Below are 21438 nucleotides of genomic sequence, written 5' to 3' on the forward strand. Positions count from 1 at the left end.
AAATTGATCAAAATTAACATTCTTTATGATATTAGTATAAGATAATTACATTTAATCATCTCTCCTCAATTCAATTCTTAAACATGTTTTCATCTTGATTGTTGGTTTGTAATTAAAAAGTAGTTAGTTGATAATCAAAAATGATTGAGATGATGAAGATGAAGATGAGGATGATGATGATAAACAAAAAACTCTGGACCTAACAATTTAACTAAGAAAAGTTAATTGTAAGTGAGTAAGAAAATCACACAAATCTAAAAATCTTTGCACTTTGATTAACTTGAAATATCAGAAAACAAAATTAACTAAACATAATAATCAAATGTAAACACGTTAATTAAATTTCAATGTAATCAAATTAAAATTGATGATTAATATTAACTAATCAAGAATCTTGTTTGTGAGAGAGATCAACAATTTACTCTTTAAGCAAAAAAAAAATGATGTAAATTGAAATAAGTGATTAATTTAAATTTTCGCAATCAATGAAAAAAAAAGTTAATTGTGACTGAGAAAAAAAATTGATTGAGTTGGAAAAATGAGTTTACCTGTTGATCCTGGTCCAGGAGTAGGTGGACCTCCGCCAGGGGTTGAAGATGATGGTTGACCGGAAGCCGATTGACCAGCAGAAACTGTGTTAGAACCACCGGTTGACCCATTGCCTCCTCCGGCACCGGCGGGTAAACCGAATAACATTGAACGGGTTGAAGCGGCTGCTTGAAGTACGGCGGCAAGAGCTTGTTGAGATTGTTGCATTAATCCTTCAGCTTGGGAGCCATTTCTTTCCAGTTCTCTGACATTATTTGCATGTTTATCGGATTGAGTGTGAATTGAAAGGTTACCCTTGGTGGTTGTTGAATAGTTACAAATTTCACATCGATAAGGTTTATAGCCGCAATTGTAGGTTTCACCTCGAGCCAATCGCGGGTGTTTCTGTCCGGTTAAACAGAAAACGCAGGACATTTCGTTTTCCGGGTGTTTCTCTTTCATATGGATGGCCAGTGTTTCTTGATATTTATAATGCCAGTTACACTTTGGACATTTTAATGTTTTACACGAGTTACGGGAATGCATCATGGTCATATGACCACCTAGAGATCGTGATGAGCCAAGGACAATGTCACATTTAGGACATTCAACACCTTCAGGATGATGGGAACATGGATTATAATTTGTTGGTGTTGTTGACACTAAAGATCCAGTTCCAGTTCCAGAAGCTTGACCAACATTTGAACTCTGTTGTTGTTGTTGTTGTTGTTGAGCTGCTGCAGCGGCAAGAGCAGCGGCTACTGCAGCGGCGACATTTGCTGAGTTCATTGAGGAAAGTGTTGAAGGTGAAAGTGGAACTGAAATACCAGAAGCACCACCACCAGTACCACTTGTAACACCGCCAATTGTGGTACCTGTTGGTGTTAATCCGATTGGAGGTGAGGAAGCTGGTGATGAGTTTTGTTGTTTCATGGCTAAAGTTGATACCGGTGAGATTGACGATGAGGGCGGTGAACAAAGCACCGGATTAACAATGGTTGTTGACATTGTTGTACCCAAGCTGGTCATTGGTGTTGTTACCAAAGATAAAGCTAAAGATGGAGATGAGGAAGATGATGGCGATGATGAGGAAGATGACGATGGAGATGATAGCTCATTTGATCGTTGTGAAGCGGCTACCGCTGCTTTAGCAATCTTTTCAAGATTAGCAAGTTCAGCGAGCTCAGGGGTTAATGAATTAACATTTAAATCCATTGCATTAATATCACTACTAATTCCTAGACGATTATTATTTGAATTAGAAATTGAATTTGAATTTGAATTATTATTATTATTACTCTTAATCTCACTATTATCTCCATCTTCATCTTTATTTTGAGTTTTCTTCTTGCTCTTATTATTATTGTTATTATTACCAATTGAATTATTAGTCATCTTTGATTTACTATTTGAAGGATTAGGATTAAGATTAAGATTATTATTGGTGTTAATTAGATTATGATTCTTTGGTAAAACTAAATTCAATGTTTCGCACATTGGTGATTCAGTTAATATCGGTGAGTTAATATTTGGTGATTGACTACTTGAGGTGGTGGTTGTGGAGGTTGAGATGGTTGAGATTGATGCAAGGCTAGAAGGGGACATAAAAATTGGCTGCGACGGCGGCGGCTGTTCAAGTGACGGCGATGATGATGAAGATAAATCCATAGTTGGATTGTTATTATTATTATTATTGTTTTTATTGATTGTTGAGGAACTTGTTGTTGTTGTTGTTGTTAATTTTGTTGATGAGCTTAATTGCTGATGAGACCTTGTAATGGAATCACCAATTGTTTCATTTGATGTGGCGGTGGAAGATGATGATGACAATGATGACAAAAGTTTCTCTGGAACATTTAAATTAGTAGTAGTAATTGATTGGCTTAAAGGATGATGATGAGGTCCATTTAAAGGTGAGGCACCATTGACAGAGGAACTTGTTGTTGTTGTTATTGTTGAAGATGAGGTTGACTGTTGTTGTTGTTGTTGAGATGTTGAAGGTGATGATGATGAAATCGATGATGATGTTGATGCATCAATGTTTGAGGTGGGTGGTTGTTGTTGTTGTTGTTGTTGTGATGGTGATGAGGGTTGTGAGGTGGTGGTTGTTGTCGCAGGAACTTCCGATCTTGGTTCTAAAAAGGATAAAAGTGGCTCCTTGTCTTGACCCACTCCTTGAATTATTGCAGAACTATTTTTAGCGGCTAGAAGAGCCGATTCTTCATCATTTGGTATTATTTTATGCTCGGCGGATGCATGAGCGGTAAATGATTTAACATAAACAAATGATAGTTTACATATAAAGCACATGAGTATTGGTTTAACGGGCACTGTTGGTGTCACCTTGTTGTTATTATTTGTTGTTGTTGTTGTTGATGGTGACAAATTTTTCCTAAACTTATTATTATTGTGACATTTTCGTGAACCAATTGTCGCCATCGGCTTGTGTTTAGGATAACGTCGAGATCGAGTTCTTTTGTTATTATTATTATTATTATTGTTATTGGTGGAATTACGTTTATGATTACTGGTTGATATTAAATCATTACCATCGCAATTACCATCTTCATCCTCTTCGAGTTGACCACCTTCAATATTATCGATATCGCCTTCATTATCATCTTCTTCGTCTTCTTCTTCACCGGCGGTTAAATTGTCATCACCATTTTCGTCCTCAGTGTTTTCATCTTCTCCATCTTCTTGCTGATCAATTTCATCTTCACTGTTTATTATCGTATCGAAATTGTTACCCAATAGATCAGAATCAGCGGTTATACATGATTTAATATCTTCTAATGGTGGAAGTTTAAAAGCATCTTCATCTTTTTCACCACTTTGACTATCTCTCAATATCTTCTTATATTTATCCGATAATGTGAACACCCTGTAACTGTGCATAATAGGAACTTGAAGGAACTTTTTGTTTACTTGGAAAAGAAAAAAATTTTCTCGCTTCGAACTTAAGTTTTGTTTAACTTTCTTTCTATGGAATTAGAACTTTTTTTTTTGCGTTATTATTCAAACAAATCACATATTCGATGAGATTGATGATTAAAAAGGATCAATTAAGTTTCCATGATGATGATGATGAGTTTGTGATTGTTGTTGTTGTTGTTGTTGATGAGAAAACAAATTAATAATAATTAAATCCCATGAGATGATTAAATCCAATTAAAAGATGACATTAGTTAACAATAGGCAATCATGATTGTTGATGATTGATTCCCAATTGGATTAATCAAGAGAAGAAAAAAATTATAAATGATTAACAGTTAATCAAGTTTAACAAGAGCATAACAATCAGAGAGGGGAAATTAATAATCAAAATTAATCACAATTAAATCCCATTGGTAGTTAGTTGATTAAATTTTTCATAATCATCAATATCCACACAAGAACACATATAAACACAAATATAAGATGAAGATTGAGGAAGAAAAAAAAAATTTTGTTAACCATAAATGTTGATGACGTTGATTAAGATTTTGTTGATTGTGTTAATCATATTGATGAACAATTAAGAGTTGATGTTGATCAATTAACACAGAGAGACAGTTAAAGTTGATTGTTGGTTAATTGTTGATGATCATAATTGGAGGAGCACAAGAGAGAGAGAGAGAGAGAGAGAGAAAGATATTGGAAAAAAAAGAGAAGAGAAAAAAAAAGTTTTCAATTAGTTACAAATGAATTAAGATTATCATTGGAAAGAGAGATAGAAAGAGAAAAGAGTAATTTGTTAATCCAGTTTATGGTTTAGATTATAGAGATTTAATCACTCGGAGGAGAGATATTGATTAGCTAAATTAGTTGATTAAGTTTTTGATTCTTTGGCACAATCAACGTTTTTTTTTGTTTCTCTTTCAAAGATCTTACATTTTGGTTGTTGTTGTTGTCGTTGTTTGGTGTGACCTTTTTAAGGCAAAGATCAAGGCAAGAGACACATTCACAAGGCATAAGGATAGAGATGAAGATGAGGATGATAAGGATGAGAAATGAGATGGAGATTAGGATGATTTTTACTTATTCTAACTTACTCTTCGTGTTTATTATTATTGTAAATATATTATTGGGATGAAGAGAAAGAGAGAGAGAGAGAGAGAGTGGGTTTTAGTGACTCGATTGACGTTCAATGTAAAACTGAGGAGCAACTTTTCAAGGGAGACAAAAGAGAGAGTCCAGTGAGCATAGGAAGATGATGATAAATTAGGGAGTCGTAAAACAAGTCTGTCCAAGAAAGAGAAGAAGATGAGAGAAAGAGAGAGAGAGAGCTAGGGGCTGGATAAGTAGAAGGGGAAAATAATCTTCATCATCTTAAAGAAAGAAAAAGATGAAGAAGAAGAAGAAGAAAAAAAAATGGAGAGAAGAGAGAGAGAGAGAGAGAGAGAGAGAGAGAGAGAGAGAGAAAGTAAGATGAAAAAAAGTGAGATGCAGATTAGTGAGAGAGAATCACATTAGTTTACTATATGAGGTTAACCCTCAGCTCTTTCTCTCTCCCTCTCTCATCATCATCATCTCTTTCTTTTTGTCTTTTATCTTCCTCTTTCTTTCCTTTCTTTTCTAAACAACAAAACTTATATTTTTTTCAATTGAAACTCAAATCTTACCAATAACAACATTAGAACACAACCTTTTATGTTTTTTGGGTAAGAAAATTTTTCTTTTTTTTCTCTTTCTTTTCTCTCTCTTTCTCTTTCTTTCTTGCCAATGACCTGCCTCATGTCATCTTTGGTCTCTCTCTCTCTCTCCTTCTTTCTTTCTCTCTGTCTATGTTTGTGTGTCTATTATTTATCATCATCATAATCATCATCATCTTCTGGCCTCCCCTTTCAAGAAATAAAAGGTAAACCATCAAGACAAAGGTTAGACTTAAATTCACAGCAAATACCTTGACAGATGTCTCTTTCTTTTCTCTTTCTTTTCTCATCTTCCTCATCATCATCATCATCATCTCTATGGTCTTTTCTTAATCAACAAGATGAGGATGAAGATGATATTCTTTCAATTTAAGTCTTGAGAAAACTATAGGTAACTTATATTAGTTTATTTTCTATTCTAATGTATTTTTATTTTCTTTTGTCAATTCTTACCTTCGATCATCATAATCATCATCAATGTCTTTAAGAGAGAGAGAGAGAGAGAGAGAGAGAAATTGCAATATGGGATGATGATGACTAGGAAGACAAAGAGAAAGAGGAAGAAAAAGATGAGAAATTGATTATTATTGATTTTAAATGTTTTCTTTTCATTTTTTGATTATTACAAATAGAAATTGATTTCGGATTAAGATTAAGAAAATGCTGTTTTCTCTGATGATACCAGATGACTATCATCATCATCATCATCATCGTCTTATCCTACTAATGTAAACAAATAACAAAAGATGAGGATGAGGAAGATAAACAAACAGAATGATTCAAAGTCAAGTTCATCATCACAGGTAACATGATGTAATAGATTGATCTTCATGAAGATCAAACCATTAAGAAGGTTGGGTTTTCGTTTAGAGAGAAGAAGAAGAAGAAGAATATCCTTTTCCTTATCATCATCATGTCAATCATCATCCTTTCATCTTCGTTCGAATAAAATTTGATTAAGATGAAAAGAGACAAAAAATTATCCTCATCCTTTTTTTCATCTTCTTCTCATTATCAAAGATGCTTTTCCATTGCAAAGCCTCAAAGTTAAATGTTTTAATTTGCATCTTTAATCATCATCTTCATCTTCATTATTTATTCAAGATGAAGGAGCAAAGACTCATCAAGGTTTTTTTTCTCATCTTCATGATGATGATAATGAAATTTACTCTCATCTGATCCTGCGCTCGAAATGCTATCCAATCAGTATTAATTTTCTGAACAACTGAAAATCGTAGGTAATGAAAATTAAGAAGATGAAGATGCGAAAAGAAAGAGAAACACTGAAACCGTTTTCTCTTTCATATGTAAACTCATCACTCTCTCTCTCTCTCTCACCATTAAACTCCCACCGCCTCCACCTCCACCTTATCCTCCGCCTTCTTAACCATTCTAACCTATTATTACCTTTAGTTTCATCTCTCTCTCTCTCTCTCTCTCTCATCGGATGCTGATGATAATTTTATCTTCTCTTTCTTTTCATCTTCATTTAATCACACATACAGAATTTATTTACTTTTCTCTTTCTATTTCTTCCTCTTCTTCCTTAATTATCATCATTCTCATCATTTGGATGATTAGAAGAAGAAAAAGAAAAAACTAATCAATGATTGACATATTTTCTATTCCATGATTATTATTATCAGAGGAGAAATTATTATTTTCTTCCAAGTGAGAATGAGGGAGGGACACACACACCATATTATCTTCCTTAATCTTCCACCCTCTTTCTTTTTTTCTCTTTCTTTTACTATTATAATTATCATCCAGGTATCTTAATAAGTTTCATCATCATTATCTTCCTCCTCTCATCATCATCAATGGGCAACAACTTAGATTGAAAAACTTTTCACTTTTTTTTTACTTTACTTGTTTTTCAAAGGTTGAGATGAAGAGGATGAAAACAAAATGGCCGCCAATTTGATTCTGATTGAAATTTAATTACACTGAGCTATTTTTTGTTACCATTACCATTTAAGTGTAATTATAATTTGATGATGATGATGATGAAAATGAAGATGAAATTATTACCCTGCCCTTTGAAAGTCACGAATTAAAATTAGTCAAATGAGAGATGAAAAATTAGAATAGAAAATCATCCCAAAGAAATTCTGGTTTTGGTGGAACATGATGAGATCACACTCATCAGGGGATAGATTCTATTCATCATCATGATATCCAGAATTCTGTTGATTTAATTTAATAGACTTTTGCAGAATTTTAGAAAATAATATTGAACCAAATTGAATCGAAAATCTAAAATTGGAATCAATTGACTTTTCCATCGTTCACCTTGCAAATCACAACAATTAATAGTATTCATTGTTTATCTTCATCTTCATGAGATAAACAAACTTTCACTCTCTCATTAACATGATGATTCTGATTGTGTCTATTGATCTCAATTCACATTCAAGGGAAAAATTTCCAATGAAAAATAATGAGTTTTTTTTGTCTGTTTGATGTTACATTTATTGTCATCATCATTATCAATTAATGACGATGATGATGATGATGATGATAGAAAAGGGGAAAAAAGTAAAGGTAACATCATGGAGAGGAGGAGTTAATATGGTGAAATTGAAGGGGAAATGGGGGAAAATTAGTGGGAGGTCTTTTATTTACACTTTCATTCAATTAATTTAATCAAGGCCACACCTTTTCAAGTCAATGTCTTTACTATTATTTTCAATGATAATCAGTTTTTTAGCTTTAAATTGAACCTCCTACTGATCTTATTGTCTCCTCCCACTCCCACTCTTCATCATCTCATTTCAAATTTTTCCCCCTCTTCCTCATCACTATCGTCAACTCTTTCCCCAACTCACTGGTTTACCTTCCCCTTCTCTTCCTGTTCCTTTGAGCATTTTATCCTCGCCATCTTCATCATTATCATCATTATCATTATTATTTCTCTTATTATCATCACTGAAACTTCAGTTATATCAAACTTTATTTTTTTTTTCTTCGAAAGAAAATTTTTCAATTATTTTTTTTTCTATTCTATTTTTTTAATGCTTTGCTTACTTCTCATCATCATCAGTATCATTATACCTTCACAACCACCGCTACCTCATCTCTCTCTCTCTCTCTCTCTCTCACTCATTTTCACTCATCAATGAACTTTCGTTGCTATGGGTTACCATGATTAACTTTTATCTTCCTCTAATAGCATCAAACGAGTTAAAATAATCATCTTTTAACGCTCTCGCTTTTTTCTCTCTCCAGAGCCTTTGTTTTTTTTCCTTTCATCGTTTTCATGATTATCTTCATCATTATCATCATTTGATTCAGTTGGAACTTTTCCTACTCATAATGTGCACATGTAATTACACAAATTGGTTAGATCTTATTTTCACCATTTAGCTGCTTTATTTTCATCTTTATTATCATCCGCATCTTCATCCACCTCCTCCTTACGTTTACAGCTGAGGTGATGCAGAAAGAGGGAAAGTAGAGGAAGATAAGGCAAGAGAGAGAGAGAAAAGATGATAAGAGTGAGCATGATTTTTTAACGGTCATACCAAGAGAGAAAGAGAAAGTGAGAGAGAGATAATCTAATGTGGTTTGTAATAAGATGATGATAAAGACACAGGTAGTTATATCCAGAGAGAGAGAGAGAGAGAGAGAGAGTGAAACTTTGTGTCAGTTTAGGTGAGAAACAAATTTTTCATCAAACTAATTGACCATTCATCATCTGTTCATATAGGATTTCATCCTCAGGGTGTTTTTTTACCTGACATCAACAACCTTATTTGTTTTAGGTCTCCATCATTGGGATGAGGATGATCAAGATCATGATGAAAACTAATTCAAATACTTTGTTGTAGTTGTTTTTTTTGCAACACTGAAAATGAAAACTTCATCAACTTGATGATAGTGATGATTATCATCATCATCATAATAGGTAAACAAATGATGAATAACAGAAATAAAATATTATTCATTCATCTGAGTGTTGAAATTATCATCATCATCCTCATGAAATGAAAGATATTGTTATTCAATTCACATTCATTGATTTCTCTTTTTTTTTGTCTTCATCTTTTCCAATTTAACCTTAATAACAATCAACCCTGTTAATTGTAATTGATATCCAACATCAGTCAGCAATTACAATTAACATGATTTTTAATGATCTTTAAGTCCGGATAAATGATGCAGAAAAATAATAACAACATGATGATGAGTTTAAATTGTTCCAATCATCATTATTACTCATTCATTTCCTGATTATTTATATGAACTTTTTTTTTCTTATTATTGTTGTAATTGTTTTTGATTGATTTTCAGTTAACAAACTAAAAAAATCTATCAGGTTTATAACCTTGAAAATTAATTTAATCAATTGATAAAGTAAATCAATGATTTAAAATTCAAGCCACTAATTCAGAAAACAATTAAATCTGATTTAATCAACATCCACACACTTTGATTGCTTTGATCATGATTTAAGGTACACTAAACCTTTAAGCGTAGGTTGAGAGCTTGTTTGTCAACAGAGGGAGAGGGAGAGAGAAATCTTTTTTTTTTTTGCTTTTCTTCATCATCCTCATCATCATCTTACCTGAGGTTGACTATAAAATAGACACAAAAAAGGCCAAAAAAGTTCAAGAAAAACAATAGTGGGAGTGGTGCAAGCGGGGAGGCTGTGAGGAGACGAAGTCAAGAGAGAGACAAAAAGATGATGAGGATGGAGATGATTACAAAAAAAGGTGTAGATGAAGAGATGCTTTTGTTTTCTTTAAGATAAAAGATGAAAATTCACACAGGTAGAGAGAGAGAATTGAAAAGGTAATACTGTAAATAAATAGTAACTCTCTCTCTCTCTCTCATATAAGCATATTACACATGGAGGGAGGACGAAGGTGGGGAGTGGGTTGGTGAGAGTGTCAAGAAAAGGTAAAGAAAAGAAAGTAAAGGATGAAGATGAAGATGAAGATGAGGAAAAGAACAAAAGTTATATTATATTCTCATTAGTTCGAGGCGATTTTATTTCTGAACAAAAGTTTTTTTTACTCTTTTCTCACTACGACTATCAATAAAATGACCATTGGTCAAGCAGAAAGAGAGAGAGAGAGAGATTGAGATTGAATTTAAGAAAATGGTTAAACAAAAGGGTCAAATTTACTTTTTGGTCAAAGAGCAAACAATTTACACTCTTTGCATTTAAATCACAGTAGGAGGAGGACAAGAGGTGGACATAGAGATGAAAAAACAATTGCAATTGTATTTGTGATTGCAATCAACTGGTTAACCTTTTTTTCATCTTCCTCATCATCTTGACCAATAACAAAAACCACAAGAAGATGAAAGCAAAAAAATAGTCATCTGGAAATTTATTATTTCTCTTTTTTCATCATCATCATTATCATCTTTCTTTGTGATTTACCTTTAATACTCCACTAAGATGCTAAAGATGATTAGGATGAAGATGAGGATAACGAATTGGAAGCGAGAGAGAGAGAGAGAGACAAACCTTTTGTAACGAAATTGAAAGAGGACGAAAAACAAGTTCGCTTTGCAAATGCTTGGCTAATGAATAACAATAGATGAGCAAAATTGATCAATTTTGGTGATTAAATATATTATTTGTCAATGGTCAGTAACAATAGCCAATTGCGATTGGAATATTGTTGCTACTGTTTTCGCATTGTTATTGTTTTGTTGTTCTTGCTTGACCAGTAAGAGGGAAGATGGTCAAGGTAAGAAATTGTTTTTCTCCCTTAATATCAAGCAAAGAAAAAGTTCCAACAACACTTACGAGACTTATTCACTATCAACGACAAAGAATGAGAACGAAATAATTAATGTGAAAACTAAATTAATTGGAACAATATTGATTATCGAATGGAAATTAATTACAATCAGGTAAAGATAATTAAATGTCATTAATTTGCATAATTAATCAATAAATCATGTAATGAATTAGGAGACTTTCCCAGCAAAATGATGAGAAAAACCTTTCGAAAGGTAAAGTCAGTTTTCATTTCCATGCGAATCATTTTTGACTCGGATAACCCACCGTGTACACTTGAAATGTATACACACTCCACCCATGAAATTATTATCACTCTCTCACCATGTAGATGTGTATTATTTTCATCATCATGACTCCTTCAGGTATTATCAATACGTAGATATTATTGATTACCTGTTAGCACGCAAATCTTTTTCTCGGTGGTTGAAAGTTAGAGGAGGTGGAGGTGGAAAAGGAGGTGGATAATCATCAGAGTGGGAGAGAGAGAGAGAGAGAGAGAAAAGGTAACCCACACCCTCATTTACAGTTAATGATGAGAAGGAAAGTTAATTAAATAAATTATTCCCCAATAAATTTAATTGTTTGAATCAAAAGTGTTCCCAGTCTCATGTAATCAATTGATTTTCTTGAAACAATGTTTATCTAAGGTGATAAATGATATGTTGTCATCATAGTGATATTTAATTGCTTTTATTTTTGACATGATTATGATGATGATGATGATGATTAAAATAAGCTAATGATAATATTGACTTTGGTTCTCACTCATTAAACATGAGAATTGAAACTTAAATGAAAAGTTCATTAGAAACCATGGTAACTGAGTTAAGGAGGAGGAGAAAAATATTAATCAATTTTTCATTATGTTTCATTCATTTATTTGGATAAATAGTTGATTAATCATCGTCATTAGTTAACAATTTATTAATTGTAATTGTATGAGAGTCAATGAGTGGGATTATTGTTAAATTAATGATATTGTTTAACCATTTAAGTAAATTAACTAATCACTTTTGATACCATCATTAAGCTCATTTTAATACTTTGTATATATAATTAAGATAACATTGTAAGTAACTTAATTGTTGTCAAGTTAATTGTCAATCTAGAGGTGAAACTAATTGTTATTCAAATCTCATAAATTGTAGTGTTAAATATTCATAAATGGTTAAATGATTAGTTGATTGTTTCTTTGATTGAGAAAAGTTTATTGTTGTTGTGTTATGATAATAGTTGGAAACAATGATCAACTAATTGGTATTGAGAAATAATTAATTAATTACTATTATTAAATTGAAACAATTTCCGTCGATAGAAATACGATTTTAATTGCTGATGATAATTAGGATGAAAAGAATCTGTCACGATAAGATCATTTAGTGAAATTACATATTCGATGTAAAGAAAAAATTGGAGAAAAACTTTTTGTTAGAACTTTTTTTTAGACTTTTCTTGTCTTCGATTCGTTCACGTCTTGCTTATTATTATCATGGAAATAATTTATTAACATTTATTCATTTCATTTGTTATTCAGTGAGGATGATGAAGACATCATCATCATCGTCATCATTATCATCATGATGAATATTATTACTTTATAAAATTTACTCTAACCAGTAATTCTGGTGATAAAACTTTTGCTTCAGGTAAATGAACATGTTCAATTTGGTTTCTGATTCTTGATCATCATCCTCATTGTCTCTCTCTCTCTCTCTCTCTCTCTCTCTCTCTCTCATCAAGCATCCAATTAGTATTGTCAATTTAAATGCTTCGACTTTAAGTTACATTGTCAAGAACAAGAGAAAATCAAGAAACTGAATCTACATGTTTGGAACTTCATTTAACTGAATTGTTTTCCTTTTTTATCTTCCTCATCATCATCATTATCTTCATCTTATCAGCGATGAAGATAAGACAAAATGAAACATACGAATGATATAATTAGACGAGAAAAAAGTAGAATAACAAAAAAAAATGATGAGAGGATGATAAAAGATACATAAAGTTAAGTGAGAGTAATGAACAAGATTCTAGAATCGGTTGCCATAGAAACCAAGAATAAATTTCATCTTCTTTACTCCCAATTATCATTAGAATATTTTTTTCAAAATTTCATCTTCATCTATTTTTCCTCATCATTTTCAAGCTAATATCTTCCTCATCATCATCAACCTGATGATTTGCTTGCAGGGATTTCAACAAATATCATTAAATTTTTTTGTGCTTCTCGTTTCCAAAATTGTATCAAACAAAACACAATTGAATCAATTTCAATCATCACAATCAAATGATAATTGTAACAATTTATATCAAATGTTCAAAGAAACAACAGAAAATCACAATTAAAGGGCTTTTCCATTAACTAATTTTTAAAACCAATTTGATTAATCTGAATTATGGTGAGTTTTTTAGATAAGATTATCTAATCATCACTACGATTAGATTACTTGTTGGTTATTTGAAAAGCACAGTGGAAGCTACGGCAAAAAGTTAATGGAAAAGGTAAAGCTCGGTTATTTTTCACAATCAGCTGACAATTAACCAACCAGCTGATATTTTAACCAACATTCACCGAGTTTAATTCGGTTTTTCAGTTAATGGAAAAGCCCTTAAATTAATAAATTGTAAACTAATTGTGATTCCTTTGATTGGTTATCAGCCCAATTATCATTAATAATGATCATGCACAATTTAATTTAATTTTTACTGTTAGTTAGCAAATAATCAATAATTATTATCATTATTATCATCATGATAATCATCAAAAAGTTAAACATTAATTATTAATGACAATCTAATATTAAATTAATTTTTCTAGTCTATTGATTGTTGATTGTTGTTATTGTTGTTTTATCATTTATTTTAACTTAATTTTACCTTTAAAAACAATCAATGGGCTGACAAGTTTGCAATTATCATCATTAAAATGATTATAATCATTTCGTTATTGATTAACAATTGACTTTATTTTGCTCATTCTATTGGTTAGTTAACAATCAACAATAGTTTGATTATTAAATTGCAACCAATTGATTAAAATTAAATGCGATTCCAAAACAGGATCAGAAAGAAAAGTTAATTTCTCTTTTTCTTATTCCAACAATTTACTTCAATCATGATTAACTATTATACTTTTAATCATGCAATTTAATGGGAATCATGTTTAATCATCATTAGTTAATTCATGATTACAGTAAATTGTAATGATTAAGCTTGATTATCATGATAATAATGAAGACAATTTATTAACTATTGTTTTTTGCTTCATTTAATGATAATAATATTCACAATTAAATTGATTGTTGGTTGTTAATTGAAATGCAAAACCAAAGTTAATTGCTTTGAGTAAGATTTTTGTTACAATCATTGATTTTTAATTTAAATTGTTTTTGTATTTTGTTTTATATTGATTGTAATTAAGTGTTAATTGACTATTGATTGTTGACTTTTAATTTGATTGTCAGAAAGTGAACAAAAAACTTAGTTGATAATTTCTGTTTCGACGAGTGATTTGTTTACATGTTTAATTGTTGTTGATTGTTTGGTAACACTTATTGATTGTTACTGATGATTAAATGGTAGATGAATGAATTATCTCATTAATCAAGAGAGAGAGAGAGAGAGAGAGAGAGAGAGAGAGAGGAGTGAGAGAGATAAATTATTATTAGAACTATTATTGAATCGAGAATTCGATTAATCTATTTTGTTCTAATAGATGAAAACCATAGAGAGAGTGAGAGAGAGAGAGAGGAGACATGAGCATCTTCCTTTGCAAATGTCAGTTCAATCATCATTTCTCATCTTTCATCCTTCATCTTCATTTATTTCATTATCTTCATCATCTTATCTCTTACTTTTCCTCTTTCTTTATCTTTATCTGATAAAAGATATAAATAAAATCTGATGACCATGAAAAGTTATCTCTTGATCATCATCATCATCTTAATATGCTCATCTTCATCTTTTTCAAGGGTTGGGTCAAATGAATGATCAGTGACCTTTATTATTATAACAGAAAGTGAATCAGGGAGAGAGTCTGAAAGTCTTTAATTAATGTTGATTAAGCTTCAGTTGGTCAGTTTAAGAGTAAAAACTGACCCTTTTGGATTAGGAAAATTTTTCTCTCCTTCAACTGTAACAAGTGTATAACCTTAACACTGAAGAAAAGATGAAGATGAAGATAATTATGATTATCATCATTATATTTACAATAGACATTGGGAATCTTATCCCCACCTCCCACCTCCATCCTCATCCTTATCCCCCTCATTCTCCCTCTATGTATGTTCAACAGACTCTCTAATTAAGATTATCAAAGTTAATTATCTTCTTTCTTGTTTGAGTGTCAATCAAATGAGAAGAAGAAAAAAGTTGAAAGAATTAAAATTAATTGTAATTGTTGGTAAAGAGAGAGAGACAGAGAGAGAGAGAGAGAGAGAGACGATGATGATGATGATGATGATGAGAGAGAAAGAAAAAGTTATTATCTTCAAACAAAAGAGAAAATTGGATGAAAAGAAAGAGAAGATGATAAGAAAAATATGAGAAGATGATGAAGATTGAGATGAAAATTATTGTATTTGAAAAGAAGAGAAAAAAAGTTTTTCCATTCTCTTCATTGCAAATTAACCTCTAATTAGATATTTGTTGTTAAGTAATTAATCTAATTATGAATTATCATTTTCATTGGATGTTAATTATAATCTCACGATGGTGAAGAGATTAATTAATTATCCAACTATTAAAATCAAATTTCCAGGTAAATGTAAGAATCAAGGTAAACAAAAAAGTAGCAAAGGAAAAAAAAGTTTTCAAGTGAAAATCATATTATCGTGACTACGAAACTAAATTACAATTAAATTAAACAAACGTAATTAATTGTAATCAGTGAGTTGATTTTAACAAACAAACAGCAAAATAAGGTGAAATTACAATTAAATTAATAAAAAACAAATTTTCATTAACTAATTAGTAACAAAAAAAGAAACACAATTTAATTGTTAATTAAAGTAGCAAAAGAATGAAAAAAAAGTTTCGATTTAATTAAGATTGATTTACCTTGAGAGCAGAAAAAATAATTAACCTGTAAACCAACAACCAAAGTTGATTAATTAATTGTAATTATGTTACATAGGTGAGTAATTAACACTCCCACAATTTGAAGGCGTGTTGATAATTATCATGATAATTAATTAACAACAATAATAATAAGATTAATTAGCTGGAAATGTTTAGTGTTAAGTGTGAAAAGGTTAATTGTTATTCATTGTTTGGTAATATAATTAATGTCATGATAAGTTAATTATCATCATCATCATGGTAAATGAATTAACCGTTAAAAGTTAATTAAGTGAATCAACTTGTATTTGTAAGCTTGTTAATCATTGATGCTAATTAACAATGTTACCTTTTTTTTGTATGTTTGTTAATCAATGAAACGTTTAATCAGATTACATCATGTAAATGAGGGTGTGGGTGGGGGTGGGAGGTAGATGATGATGAGGATGATGAATAAATTAAATGAATCAAGGGAAACGGAAGCCACTTAATTTCAATATAAGACTAATTTAAATAGCCTTTTATTTTAACCCTTTATCTTCATCCCATAGGGTATTTTTTTCATCATCTTTTCATCCTCATCCTCATCATCATCTCTCTCTCTCTTTCATTAGCATCCTCATCATTTATTATGTAGATTTATATATAGAGTCTCTTTTGTTATTCTCGAATGTTTAATTCTCGTCGAAAGTTTTTTTTATATGTTGCAAAGAGGAGGAAGATTATATTACTTATCATCATCATCATCATCTTCGCCTTTGTGTTATTAATGAATAGATACAATCAAGTGAAAAGCTAGTTAAAGTTAATTGTCAAGCAATTTAACTAATTACAATTTTCATTAATTATTTGCAACAAGAGGGAAAAAATCAATGATAATAATGAAAATGAGTAAACACACACTTGATGCACATCCGCATCACTTTGCAAATAGCATCCTCATCCTCATCATCATCATCATCATCATCATCTGCCACCCTTATTGAGTCAACATGAGGGGTGGATAATGAAAGCAAGACAGTCATTTATTTTCATCATCATGCTCAAGTTTCATGAATGAATAAATCAATGGACAAATCCATAGGATTTTCTTGGAATGGGAGAAGAGGATGAAGATAAGGATGAGCAAGATGAAGATGAAGATGAAGGTTAATGATGTTAACATGGAAAGTGTGACAACTTTGAATTTAATTAATTAAGCCACAGAATTATTCAAGCTAATGGTTAATTAAATCTCTTGTACTCAGCTAATTGTGTTAAAAGGTTACCACAGATTAAAACAATCTCTCTCTCTCTCTCACACACACAACCTCTTGTCTCATCTTTAATTCACTTAATTATCATTTAAATAACTATTAGATTAACATGATAATAAAGATTAAGTAATTATCATTTACCTAATTCTATCAAGGATAAAAACAATCAGCAACAATCATCACTTACTCTCAATAGTTTCATCACCAAAAGTGATGGAAATCAATTTTTCTCCATCATCTCAATCACAACTATTCTTAGATTTATGAAAGATGCAAATTTCATCTTTTCCTCTTCCTCTTCCTCATCTTCATCAGATCAGATTACCAACCAATTACTACAACAAACTCTAGCATCCTCATCCCTTTGACATCATCATCAACCTCAGGATTTTGTTACATGGTTTCAAACGAGTGCAAATATTAATATCAACTTGCAAAAACATTGTAACCTAAATTTTGAGGGAAAAAAGTTTTCTTTAATTGTAAACAATTAGTTAATCAATTGTTAATCCAGGATGATAATTATAATCCCTACGGATGTTGATTCATGTTTGTTGTTGTTGCTACTTTTTTGATTACACAATAGACAGGATAAGCTACGAAAATGTTGAAATTGTGAGAATAGAGGAAAAAAAGTTCCAATAGAAATTCATTGGAATGAGATTGTCTCATTTTTTGTTTTTCTTTCTCAATGAATCTTCATTGTCTGTGAATAATTACAAAGTGATGAGGATAAAGTGGGTGGTGTTTAAGTGATGATGACGGTGGATGATGAAAAAAAAGGCTACGCGTGTTTAGAGAGGTAAAGAGGCGAATGATAAGTTGATGGTGATGCTGTTGATTGTTTCAATTGATGAGGATGATGAAATGGTGGAAGATGAAGACAAAAGATGAGAAAATGTTTACTCTTACCGAGAAACAATTGATAAGCATAATAACTATTGAACATTGAAGCGTATCAGTGATTCTGTCACCAGGTATGACGAAGTGATGACGATGATGATGAAGATGAAGATGAGGTAATAGGAGGTGGTTTTGTTGGTTTACCTTGTTTCATATCTTCATAATCATCATCCAACATCATTATTATCATCATATTATATGTATCAAAGTCTATGTAACCATGTAAACAAAAAGGATGCGGTTGACAAGATTTTGTTGGGATAGTCATGATTGAATGATATTTTAACAGGTAAACAGGTCTTAAGGTGCTGATGGTGATGATTGAGGAGGGATGATAAAAGATGAAGATAATTTAAGGTTAAATCTTTTTACTGTCTGACCCAGAGGGATGATAACCCTCTTTCTCTTTCTTTTTTTTCTTTCTTTCTTTAGACTACTACTACACCATTCATCTTTGTTGGGTAAAGATGAGAAAACAAGTTCTGATAAGAACTTTTCCTTAGAGCATCATCATCATCATCTCACTCACTCACTATTTCGCGCTCATCCTTTTTATCTTCTTTCCTTTCCTAGCTCTCTCTCTCTCTCTTTCTTTCTTAATCACTCTCACTCATCGGCTCACCCACTGTCTCTCTCATTTTGTCCCGAAAAAAACTAAGCCAAAGCAATTTGTAAAGAATCAACAAAACTAATTTCTTACTCGGATTGACGATGCGTTTATATGGTTTCAAGGTTTAGCCTCGACTCAATGGATTGAGAGAGAGAGAGAGAGAGAGAGAGAGAGAGAGAGAGAGAGAGAGAGAGAGATGAAAAAGATATGAGAGCAAAGATGATAACAAGCTAGTGAGAGTAAGAGAGAGGGAGAGAGAGAGAGAGAGAGGAAGATGATGAGAAAAGATTAAGTTGACAACGATTTTCTTGTTTATTCTTGTGACTTATTCATTTTACCTTTTTTCATCCTCATCTTTATCCTCTCTCTCTCTCTCTCTCTCTCTCTCTCATCATCTTCACCTTTCTCTATTCTCCATCTTTCTTTTCCTCTTTCTCTTTCCTCTCTTATCATCCTTTTAATTTCTACTTTTAATCCTCTTTTTCAATGGTTAACAATAATCTATTAAATAGTAATCATTATAATCAGAGCCTTACCTTGTTTCAATGAGAGAGAGAAGAAGAAAAAGTTAAATCGTTTTCTCATCATCTTTAATCTTTCAATTAAAATGCATTGAGTAATTTTGACTCTCACAATGATGATAGAAAAAGATGAAGATGATAATTTAATAATTATTACCAATATATAATCAATAGATGAGAGTTGATAAGAAAAGAAAAGTAAATTGTTCTTATTATTTAATTTTCTGGTTTCCTTTCCTAGGGAATAAAAAAGATATTTAGTTCCTATGGTTACCATTGTTTTTTATGATGAAAAAAGATGAGGATGCTGAGAGATGATGAAGAAAAAACCAGAAATTCAATCAACATCATCTCTAACATAACAATTTAAGGGTCAAACAAATATCATCCATTCATCAGCTTCACGTAAGCTTTTCATCGTTAATTGATTTTTTTTATTATTCTTTTTTTATTCATTTCTCTCTCTCTCTCTCTTTTTCTCACTAACTCACACTTTTGGATGCTCCCTGTCTCTCTCTCTCTCTCCTCAGGTACCCAACATCATCTCAAGTGGATGAAGATGAAGAAAGAGCGAGCAATATGACCCCATGCAAGAGAGAGAGAGAAAGAGAAAGAAAGATGAAGAGAGAACCTTAAATAATCAACTAATCTCCATCATTTAATCCTCTCTCAATCTCTATTCGTCATTGATTGATTGAGTGTCTCTCTCTCTTTCTCTCTCTCTCTTTTTATTCATTATCATCTTTCTCTCATCCTCATCTTCATTCCTAATATAATATTAGAGGAAGAAAAACAAAGTAAAGAAAGAAAAATAAAAGGAAAGAGACTCCATTTTCGAGCATGAAGAATATACAGTAAGAGGATTGACTAATAACGAAAAAGAAATGAGGAAGATAAAGATGATGAGGATAATGAGAATTCTAATATTCTATTAGTTTGAATCTATTAAGATGATGATGTTTGAACAATTATAATATAAAAATTAATCTTCCATCACCTTCAATCTCAATCTCTTATCATAATGAACAAAATGCTAAGTTAAAACCTCTAAACAAAAGGTCAGTCTACAAAAGATGATGACCTTTAGATGTCTCTCTCTCTCTCACTCCATCTTTGTTTTCATCATCTCATCAAATAGCAGGTAAAACTCATCTCCAAGATGAAGCTCATTAAGAAATCATTGGGAAACATTCATATATTAATAACCCAATTACAATGGTCAGTAAAAAAAATAGAAGATGATGTTACTCAAATTACTCATATTCATCTTCATCATCCTCATCTTCACCTCCCATTATTATTGTTATTGTAATTTCGATCGTCATCATCTTACCTTTTCTCTTTCTATCAGTTTATCTGTTTTTCTTCCTCATTTTCTGTTACCTTTGTTATCCAAACAAATTACTGATTCTCTCTCACTTTTTGTCATCATTTCTCATCATCTCTCTCCCTACCTCTCTCTCTCTCTCTCTCTCTCTTGTCTCTTTTGCGTGTTATTAGCATCTAGTCAAAGTCACGATATAAATCTATTGATTAGTGATTATCTATTATTACAGAAGAAGAAAAAAAGATGAAGATGATTATCGTTGTCATTAGCAACAAACAATGATGAGGATGTTTACATAGACTTTCATTTGTAAATGATGAAGAAAAGATGAAGATTGGTGACTAATGATGAGCACTAAGATGATGATTAGAAAAGCTTTTGGGGAGAGAGAGAGAGAGTGAGTGAGATGAGATGAGAAAACAAAACAAGAAAATGATTAATTTGGTTTGACATAAATGCAAGTTGATTACAATAGTTAATCAATTGCAAAGAAGCAAAATAAAAGTATTAATTGCAATAACGTAACAAAAGCAAAGATTGATATCATTTATTGTTATCAAATCAATTGTAACAATCATGTTTACATCTTCATCTTCATCTTTATCATCAACAACAACAACAGAAACTAATTGATAACCAACGATTAGTTTTCCTCATCATGAAAAACTTTAAGCAAGAAATTACATGTCACCATGATAATGATGATGATTGGGTAAAGATAATCGTGAGTTTACCTGGTTAAAAGATGGAGATGATAAATTTCAAGGGCACAGACTGATAATGATGATGATGATGATTTGAGGATGAAGATGAAGATGATAAATAAACTGACCAAATAAA

At 31.4% G+C, this 21438-nt stretch overlaps 1 protein-coding gene across 1 annotated transcript in view; it reads right to left on the reverse strand.

Moving 5' to 3' along the window:
- Positions 1 to 21438, reverse strand: part of LOC128392465 (zinc finger homeobox protein 3-like) — a 74547-nt gene that overhangs the window by 15178 nt on the left and 37931 nt on the right. Inside the window, exon 4 of the mRNA XM_053352493.1 lies at positions 549 to 3525. Within this exon, the coding sequence (XP_053208468.1) occupies positions 549 to 3426 (2878 nt within the window). The 5' untranslated portion in view covers positions 3427 to 3525. The remainder of the gene's footprint in view (positions 1 to 548; positions 3526 to 21438) is intronic.

Source organism: Panonychus citri, unplaced genomic scaffold (assembly GCF_014898815.1).
Source record: "Panonychus citri isolate SS breed McGregor unplaced genomic scaffold, ASM1489881v1 Contig00136, whole genome shotgun sequence".
Classification (NCBI taxonomy): domain Eukaryota; kingdom Metazoa; phylum Arthropoda; class Arachnida; order Trombidiformes; family Tetranychidae; genus Panonychus; species Panonychus citri.